Source organism: Brienomyrus brachyistius, chromosome 11, assembly GCF_023856365.1.
Source record: "Brienomyrus brachyistius isolate T26 chromosome 11, BBRACH_0.4, whole genome shotgun sequence".
NCBI classification, from domain to species: Eukaryota; Metazoa; Chordata; class Actinopteri; order Osteoglossiformes; family Mormyridae; genus Brienomyrus; species Brienomyrus brachyistius.
The window spans coordinates 7,960,526-7,971,164 of NC_064543.1; the positions used below are offsets into that span (position 1 = coordinate 7,960,526).

Below are 10,639 nucleotides of genomic sequence, written 5' to 3' on the forward strand. Positions count from 1 at the left end.
TTGGTGCAGCTGGTTCCATTTCTGTGCATTTTAGAAAGTAAGTTGTAGCCTGAGAATGGTAGTATCTGGGTTTAGCGTGCAACCACTGCATGTATCACTGGAGTAAAACTTCTGAGCAGTAATGCTCAACATTACACTGCACATAACTGCTCACATGTTAAAACCTGTAAGTACGTCTAAAATCTAAAAGTAGAAATTAGTTCCCATTGGTGCACAGTAACACAGAGTAGCATCTAAGCGGAGTGAGAAAAGTATTAATTATTCTTGATTTTGAGCCTGTTTCTCTACATGCCATCATTTGCTTCCATATTAGTTACAGCAATTCAGTCTTATTGTGACAGAATTATAACAGTAGTATAATCAAACTTCTAAAAGTACAGAGTCTACCATACATTCTGAAGGGTACAGCTAAAATGTGTTACACAGTGAACTTTGTTAGTGAAAGCAAAACATCAGCATATTATAAAACTGCAAGTTTAATTACAACATATCATCCGTCACCATCAGGAGCAAAGACGCCTGTTAGGTTGTCTGACCTAGAAATACTGATGTGAAGGTCAGAGCTGTGTTTCTCCACCCGGCCCCCAGGCGGTCCACATTTTTGCTCCCTGCCAGCAGGTGTCATGCTGGTAGGGAGCAGGAGCAAAAACATGGGCCACCCCGAGGACCGGGTTGAGAAACATGGGTTTAGAGGTTACCTGTATCCGATTTTACATCAAACACCTCAAGTCATTGGGCAACACCATCCGTGTCAAATTCCATAGCAGCAGGACATGCGGTTGCTGGTGTGTCTTGAATTCTGAATAACATCAGTTCTTTCTTTGGAGACAAAACAGCCTCTGTATACCAGCCATGAATGTGGGCGTTTTTGTCAGGAAGTCTGAAGATACACCAGCTCCCCCAAAACCCCCGACTAGTCCTTCCCTTTCTCAAATAACATTTTCCCCTCAATCAATAACGCCGACATCTTTGATTCGAGAGAGAAAATATGGCTTGACAAACAGCTGTGAAGACCCACATCTCTCTGTACTCGCAAGAACCCAAAGCAATAACGGTCAGTAGGCTGGACCAAACACTACATGCCAGTGCCATTGTGAGTCACTTACTAGAAAATGCAGAACAGTTTCAACCAGCTAGCCATGACAGTGCCTGTTAACTGCCTGGTATGTTCCCCAACAGTCCCCTGTAAAGACGAGGTCCAAAGTACTCTAGTGACCGAGAAGACTGACTTCAAACACTTTATTTTTCGACACCCAAAAAGAAGAAGCACAATAAAACAATAAAACCTGAATATTTTAAAATATATTCGTCACACAATAACACCACATTCAACCTTTAAAATAAAGTCGTCCCTTTTGAAAATAGATTTTGAACAAGCAAAATAAATAAGATTCAGCTTCCAATCATCCACTTCTACTGATGAACCAAAGAAAGGCTACAGACCTGTATATATGTAGGACAACTGTATCATTAAAGGCTTTAAATGAAACACACTGACAGCCAGAATAAAGTGCTATTACCTCTCCCTGTTTGGCGTTCCCGTGTCTCTGCAGGAAATAAAATCATCCGCACTGCAGAGCGACTGCAGTGACGCCGATGTCAGAAACATACAGCTTTCATACGATGCAAAGACCCCAGAGGTGCAACAAACAGCAACGACAACAGAGGCAAACTGACGACATGTCAAAGTGCAAACATAAGGATATGAGCTAAAATCCTATTTTGTACCTCAGTAAAGGGATGTAAAAAAAAAATAGAAAAGCAAAAGATGAGATACTGGTGTCAGGTATGTCATTGTCATCGCGTCGGCGAGCGACTCTCCGAGAACAAAAATAAATCCGCTTTCTCATATTTCCTCCTGAGATGGCGTCGGGTCAGAAGCATCAGGTCCATCACTTCTGCAAACACACAAAAACAAATACAAAGAGTAAGAACACAAACGGCAATAAAAGACTGATTACACTCCAGCCAGAATCCATCACAAAAGGAAGGAAAGATATTTGACCAGCTGTCAGGGGCGTAGGGGCTGGACTGAACCTCGAAAATCAGTCACCATATATATTTTTCCACACTGTATGCGACCTTAAGACCTGCACAGCGTCCTTGGAAGAAACAACCCACAAAAGGCCCTGATTCGCGGCATTTTTTCCAACTTTGGTGCAAATGGATTGAAAACGTCTCTCTTTCCGATTTCCTGAACCTCGGCATCAGAAAGTGGCACTTCGACGTTCGCGTGGGTCCGCATCTTCTGCCGCGACCCTGTTCCTCCTTCCCCCAGCTCTGCCTCAGTGTGTTAATGGTGTTAATGGTAACAGCCTCTAGGGCGGCCCAGCAGTTTGGACTCCGCTGCCCCTGACACTCCTGCTCCATTTGTCATCATTTATTCAGTAGCATTCTGCTCCAGTGCAGCTACAGCTAACAAACAGAACTGGAGAGCTTGCACAGTGCCGACACAACGTTAAATGGCGGAAGAAAATTAGGCAGGTTCACAACAGAGCTAATGACTCCGTTTTATTTTCCAAACATAAATTCCACACAGCTGGTTGCCACGATGTTTAAGTCACTTAAAAAAAGGCTTTAAAAAAGGTATATTGTGTCATCCTGCCAGCACATTTCCAATTACATATTAACTTTAAAACATTTAATGTTATATTCATAGATATTTCCTGCCATGGGTATTTTTTTTAATATAAATTATGAAAAAAAATGATGGTACAATAAGGCTTTTGAAGTGGGCTACAGGTTTCTCTGTCAATATGCTGAATTCTCTGCTGACAGAGAATGAATAGTATCCATTTTTACCATTAATAATACAAGAACTACTCCTGCCAATTTTTATAGGCATATTTTTAAACACTATTTCAGTTGTAAATTGTGAACTAAAAAATAGCTACACATTAGCTGAATTTGAATAAAGTACATGGATTTGCTCTGAATAATGCATTTCTACAGGCATCCTGCCTCATTAACTGCGCTCAGTTGTGATTTGGCACCCGTCCTTAGCAGATATGCGAAGCTTCAACAACAATAACACATCACTACAGAAAAGGGGGTTACTCCGATGGTGGAAGTTGTTACAGCTCATATCACACGCAGGTACACGAGTATGAAAATGCTGAGTATGAAAACTCGCTTGGCAGTGCCTACATGAAACGATGACCCGTATGTTTACAAGAGTTGAGGATGTAGCTCAGATGGGCAATACGCTCTAGCAAAACTACTGCAGATGACACTTAATTGCTTAATTAAAAACCATGTTCAATTAAATATGATTTCTATGATAGTTATGTAGCAAAGTTATTTCCACTGGATGAAAAACTCATTTATAAATACTTGCTATAATTCCAGTGCAGGCTATGGTACGACATAAAAGGAGGATTCTTACCGGTCGTCTTCCTCTTTAAGTTTCTGAGCCGCTTGTTTCGATATTTTGATTTGCAAGTCCAGCCTTTGTAAGTAGTCCTGGGCTGAGAGCTCCTCTGGCTGCAGGGGCCGGTTCTGTGTCTCCTGAGGGCTGGGCGTAGGTGAGGAGGGGGTGGAAGAGGTGTCCCCTGCATCCGGGGCCACGTGAGGTCGCCCCTGGGCCGGGCAGTTGTCGCTGCCCTCGCTGTCTGGTGACTCTAAAGTCAGTCCATTGAGGAAGGTGGCTTTTTCGGAGGCCACAGGAATATTCAGAGTTTTCCGTAAGAACATGCAATCATTGCTGAAGAGCTTGTTGGCTCTCTTTATCTGCTCCATCTGCGTTAGACGCGGGAAGAGAATGGGTTGCTATCAAGCCCAATGTGGTGCATTAACCAAAGCTGAAACTGCATAACTCAGGCCATGAAAAGAGGTCTCAGACCCCCTCCACCTCTGCCATCAACACCTTCAGTGCCATAACCGTCAAAATATTTTCTAGAGGTGGAAAGTTCAGGTTTAGAAAAATCCAGACAATGATATTGTTTCAAACAACCAGTTCAGTATAATGAATGGCAAAGTACTTAACTGACAGGCTGAAACAAAATATTGGTCCGAATTTGTACTTTCTGGACCTGAACTATCCACCTCTGCTATTTTCAGACTTTAAATGAAATGATCCAAGCCTTCTTCACCTACCCAAGGTAATCCTATGTACCTAAACAGAGAGGGCACGCACCAAACACTTCAGGAACGTCATTAGTCATTTCAAACTTTTGCGGATTGATATTGTTTCTTCAAAACATTTCACCTTAAAACCTTTGTCCTGAAGCAATCCAATCCCTCCACTTATGTTTCAAGCAGCACGGACCCTCACTGGAAATCTAAGGTCTTAATGTGCTACATTTTCTCTGGCAATTGCACAGTTTGAACCAGGTGACTCCCTAATGGCATGTTAAAGGACCCCAAAAAGTGTCACGTGCAAAGGGGGGGCCCCCAAAGGTGTCACGTGCAAAAGGGACCGCACAGCTACTTCCTGGTTATAAACATGTCCCACTATGACACACACACCCCCCCCCCCCAAGCCGGCTCGTTTCAGCATAATTGGCAGACGGCAGAAAGATGTAAAATCCATTACAACATGAAAAATATAGCATAGCAAATGTACCAGTACATGGTAAATAATAAATCTACTACAGACCCTACAGCGAAAACGTGTTAATTTGTAGAGGACTAGGAGATAAAGGCGAAGGAGTAGCGCCGCAGCCCGTACGGTGGCATCAATGTCTTAACCCAAGTGTTTACATATGAAAATGCAGTTAAATACAGGTATACCGATTTGACCTATGTATGTCCCAATAGATAATGAGATGGCAAAGAGCCACGGCGCAGATTCTCACCGTCACGCCGTACTTGAGTGCGATGCCCTGCAGGGTATCGCTGTGTGTTACCCGATGCTCGACGTATTTCTCCCCCAATGGCGCCGTCACGCTGGCGGTGCTGCCGTACGACCGGGTCTTGGTGCGGGCCAGGCTCTGGGACAGCTCGCTGTCCGATTCCGAGCCGGAGCCGGAGCGGGAGCGGGGGAACAGGGGCTGGCCCAGCCGACAAGCTCCATCGCGCAGCGGCAGGACGGGGGAAAACTCCGCCATCTTCTTTTGGGTTTGCAGCGAGGGCCTCCGCGTAATGATGCGCCTACCGGCTTCTCCTCGCTCAGGAGCCGCAGCTCTCCGTTTCCCCGAACCGTTAACAGTCCTGTTACTGCTGGTGTGAAGGAGGCGGTTCGGCGTGCGAGCCGGACATGCTTCCCGGGATCAAACCGGCCGGGCTGCCGCTTCTCTCAACGCTGCAATTTGATCCCAGCCTCCGATGAGCAGCTTTACCTCCCCGTCTTCACTTCGGGACTAAAAAAAAACAGACTGAAGTAATGGGAGGCGTCCTACTCATTAACATCATAAACGCCCATCGGCGTCAGGCCTTTACTGGCTTTCGAATAAAACTCGGTTACTATTGATCAATAATCGTTGTAAGTAATGTTGGTGCGCTGTAATGCATTGGAAATAGTCACTGCCAGGTGGTGTATCCATCCATCCATCCATTTTCCAAACCGCTTATCCTATTGGGTCGCGGGGGCCAGGTGGTGTAACAAAACAATTTCAATAATAAATTATCGTATGGTTCTGGAGCACCAAATTAGCAAAAATTAAATATATCCTATGCACACCGAAAATACTCACTTGATAAACTAAATGAAAGAGACCAGTAGGAATACAGATGACATGCAAATACACAGAGAGGACGGACTTATACTGGCAGTGCACGACTTTTCACTGAGTAGTCTTTAACAATAAGGTACTTGCTGCAACTTCATTAAAATGTTTTTATTATCCATTTCTAAATTTTGTCCTAGATACTTTTACTTCATGCATTTCTCTAAAACAATGCATTGGTTTGGTTTGGTTTGGTTTAAAAACGTAAAACACAAAAAGCTAAATTAAAGTATTGAAATATGCCGTACATGAAATATCACGATGGCTTCATGCATACCCAGTTGAAAAGAGATAAGTAGTTAGTATTCATTGAAAACAGTTCACGGGACCCTTTCCAAATTTCCCACGACATTGCATTTATAAACGGTGGATATTCTTTTTATGTCACAGACATTACGCAGCTTGTCGATAGAAAAATGTTGCATTTTCCTCTGGAATTTTACGGGGACTATCCACCATTCCTACGTAACGCGCATCACTGCACAGGGACTGTAGCTTTTAAATTATACACTGTGGTTTACTGATTAGATTTATTACCAGGTTTAAAGTGTACAACAACAATGGGATTTATTCAGAAATTTCTGACGCAGAGATACACATCTGTAACTATAATGTTTGTGAAAGTTTAACTGAATTTCAAATTAATGCGAGTTTGTGATCTGTACGAACATTATCAGACAAGTTATGGCAAGAATGGAAGCAGGCAACCTTTGAAACACAACACAAATCCGGCCAAACCTGCTACAAGATTATATGTCATTGGTTGCTCTGCCTTTTCAGCAGGTGGGTCACAAACAGCAGGTGATTTTCCAGAAATTCTCATCTAATTGCTAACGTATGAATTATTCCTACAATACCAATCAAAAGCTTAAGACAGACGTATTATTTTATTCGTTGCTTCTCGCTATCCTTATTAAATCAAGGCATCATCGATACATAACTCCCATTAAATTGTGTTCTCTTGAATTATATTTTTCTGGAAGAACTGCACCTGTTTTGAATTTTGTTTTCATTACTTTAAAATTTGTTAACGTTTGGCACCGCACTGTGCACCACTCACTCCAATAACTTTGCAGATATAGGTGATTATGTGAATGTAACACAGAATCAGACGCTATGATTACGAAGCGCATGACGTATTGGTTCAGTAGTTGGCGCTGTTGCTTCACACCTTCGCGGTTGTATGCGTGGAATTCATGCGCTCTCCCCACGTGCAGGTCACCTCCAGGGATTTTCACTTCTTCCCATAATCCAAAGACATGCAGCTAGGCTAATTGGTACTGCTAAACCTCTGATGTTATGTGAGAATGTGCCCTGTAATGGTCTGGCATCCTGTTCAAAGTGTACCCAGGCCTTGAGCCACTTTACATGACCTTGTACAGAATTAGAGGCTGGAAGATGGTTGGATGGCCAAGGAAGAAAAAGCTCATGGAGTGAGGAATTTCATTTCTGACAGCACAGATAGACTGGTTGCATTAGTGAGCATCTTCTGCCAGCTGATCATGCAGAATCACCAATTCATTGATTTTACTGCCTATAATTATGCTTTTATTCACATACTCAGCAGACAATGTACATTATTATTATTTTTAACCCTGGTCTGCAGAGGAAATGGTAACAGAGCCACTAAGGTATCACCATCCATCCTGTCCATCCCCTGTATGACCACAAGGAGTTACTGCTGGTCCTTCAGATCCCTCTTGTTTCCTCCCAGCTGTGTCTTGTTCATAATCCCCGATCTTAATGTGATAAACATCAACACCTGAATTGTATCAGTGCCTGGTTAGTCCCATATATATATATATGTGCTTCCCAGTCCAGTGTTGCCCAGTCTGGACATTAAGGTCAATCCTTCTGTTGTCTGTGCCCTTTCCAGTACTTGCCTTTACATTTTGATCCCTTGCAGTCCTGTTTGTTTCCCTGCTCCTGTTTTGTTTAATAAAGGCCCATTTGTTCTCCTGAGACCTGTCCTCGAGTCCTTTGATTCTAGCAATGTGACGTAAGGTCCTGTCCTTTGCTCAGTTTTGGAAATAGCAGAACCCAAAATAAAACCTGGGCTCAACAAAATTCAGATGACGAACTTGTTTCCATAATCACTGGGCCACCAGCTGGCTACACAGAACCCACTAAATCTTCAGTTTGGGTTGATGGCAGAAAATGAGTTTCCCCAAAATTGACTGTTCTTAACGGGACAAGAAAAATTTGTTCAGATCTGCTGGAAGTGCAGCAAACCCAGTTCTGCTTTGTTTTCAATCATGGTGAATGAAACGTGAGGGTGTCTTTGAAGAAGCTATCAGCAGATTCTTTTTAACGGCGAGAAACACAACCAGACTGTGGCACAAAACTAGAAGCTCCTTCCCATTTGTCAAAGTGGCCCTGAAGGCCAGAACAGCTCAATGTCATTCTTATTTCCAGATGGTTCTCCTGTAATCATGGTCTGTCAGCTGAGTGACTAATGGAATAATTCCGTTTAGGGAACATTGTTAAAGGCACATCCAAATCTCTCTCGAACATAGAAACATAATCCATCACTTTGCTGAGGTTCAGTTATCTAACTGCTTTTCATATCGATGGAACAACTTACCTTGTCAAAGAATCATTTTAAATATTTTCCCATCAGGTAAGCAGCAAAAAAATAAACCATTAAGCATTATAAAATGAGAGACATATAAGTCACAAAAGAACCAGACTTATTTATTTTTACCCTGAAATCTGTAATATTTCAGACTAATAGCTTTGATACTTTACCATGTTTTAGATGTGAGTAAAACACAAGTATCTAAATAAAGGAAAATCCAAAGTACCAATATAGTATAATTATATATATTCAACTAGCCCAGGGCGTTCCCCTGCATTGTGCCCCATGCTGCCTGGGATAGTCTGTATAGAATAGGGATGGGTGATATATTTTAGTGGAAGATGGGCACACGGAGGTGTTTTTTTGAGGATAGCCAAGGTGATTGCCATTTTCGTCAAATGCAGCAGAAATTTCATTTTCTGCCACTAGAGGTACCAAGGAGTCAATTTCTTTATTCTTAGGTTGACCTTGTGACATCATCTAATAACTGGGACGTGTTCCCATTTGGTTTGTGAGGAAATGTCCGGAAAGCTTTGACATATTCTTAGGATCCAGCTGGCATTTACTGAACCACAAAAATGGCAAACGCCGCATTAAATGGTACCGCAAGGCTGTCTGCTGAAAAAAGCAAAAAGCAATACAACAGCCCTCTATTATAAGTCCTTACTTTTTAACAAGGTGTCAAGATTTCCGACATTGTCCTGCAAATTCTAGTATCTAAATAAGTTTCAGCAGTAGCTTTGCTGCTATTTATGGCGATGATGTCATTGTCGTCTTGTCTAATAGGACATTTGCAGTTTGTCATCTGAATTTTGTTGAGCCCAGGTTTTATTTTGGGTCCTACTGTTTCCACACCTGAGCAACTGTATACAATATAAAGTATTTTTGTTCTGTCCAGCTACAAAACGATTCAGCAATTACATGTGGCACAGGAACCAGAGATTTTCTTACATCACTGCTAAAAACACAGTATGCCAAGGGATTTTCTCGACGATGCTTAATGTCTCTTTCTGTCTCAAAGCAAGGAAGCAAAATGCCAGTTTCATCCACATTCAGTTTAGAATGGCGGTTTCAAAGGTCAAATGATTTTACCTTTGGCTTAGTTGACACCATCAGAACCATAGAATCTTTTAAAGAAAAACAACTGAATGTAAAATTTTACTGAAGGAAAGGTACAAAATGAGTAAATATTATGCAATTTACAGGAGATGATATATCTGTCAATACAAATGCATTAACCTCATGTCACAGACGCCATGTGCTGTGTAAATGAAAACAGTTATTTAATCTGCCTTCATTTCAAACTGTAAAGGTCACTGTTTAGTGCGACATTTCATAAATGTCAAACCTCTAACTAAAAAGCACATTTTATAAATATATTAGAATCTTGGTCCATAGAGGTTGAGCAGATATTACCTCCTCTATTTTGATGATTAAATTATGACATTTTGAAATAACTCATTACTATAATTTTATTGCCATTAAAAATGCATTTCCTCCATTCTTTAAAAAGTCACCATTGCAATATTGGATAATGTATTCTCTTCTCACCTTCTCAGTTTTTTAGCCACCAGTCACCACTGATTCGAATTCAAGGATGCGGTTGTGTTTTGAGCGGATTTAAACAAAAATTTGACTCTTGCGACCCCTACTGGTTATCAGCTGACACGCCAACAGCGTTTGCAAGGACCCGAGACGAATCTGTTTTTGTCAGGCTTTTCCTCTTAACGACAGAAGATGACGCTATTGAGCATCAAAGTTTGTAACCTCACTTAGCGCAATTTAATATACAAAGGAGCCGTTTTTCCAGTGGTTTTCTATATGTAACAATGGTAAGAGGAAAAAAAGGAATGAAACAGCCGATCTCAGTCAACAAATATTAGGCGTATAAAATTGCTACTGAGTTTTGCAAGTAAGCCTAGGTGTCCAGTACAAACATTACAAACAGGGGGGGGGGGCTGATTTACATTCGGTAAACATTTTGCACCCCTGTCCTGGATTTAATCCCATTACTGTCTTGCAGTCAAAATGACAATTACATGCCTAGACAAAAATGAGATAATTCACTGGTACAAATGGAATGGGTTACTGGTGCCTGGCCAGCATCTTCAGCACCTCCCACTGTACGAGAAAACACACACTGCACATGATCACAAAAGAAGAGGACGGAAGGAGGAGCCCCGGGGCAGATCCAGGACACACTGGAGAGATTATATCTCTCGACTGGCCTGGGAACGCCCTGGGATTCCCCCGGTGGGGCTGGAGGAGGTGGCCAGGGCATCGCTGCCTAGACAGCTGCCCCAGTGACCCGACCCTGGATAAGAGGTGGAAAATGGACGGAGAGATGGAAGGATGGACAAAAGCAGAGCTTGTAATTTGGAAATATGGGTGGCGA

At 42.2% G+C, this 10,639-nt stretch overlaps 1 protein-coding gene across 1 annotated transcript; it reads right to left on the reverse strand.

The window, feature by feature from the left end:
• Window positions 1-1,225: 1,225 nt before the first annotated feature.
• lysmd2 (LysM, putative peptidoglycan-binding, domain containing 2) lies at window positions 1,226-5,458 on the reverse strand. The gene is made up of 3 exons (XM_049031513.1): window positions 4,797-5,458; window positions 3,386-3,738; window positions 1,226-1,898 (listed from the first exon to the last, which is right to left on the reverse strand). The coding sequence occupies exons 1-3, from the start codon at window positions 5,046-5,048 to the stop codon at window positions 1,847-1,849; spliced, it is 657 nt and encodes a 218-aa protein (XP_048887470.1). The 5' UTR covers window positions 5,049-5,458; the 3' UTR covers window positions 1,226-1,846.
• Between the last annotated feature and the right edge of the window lie 5,181 nt (window positions 5,459-10,639).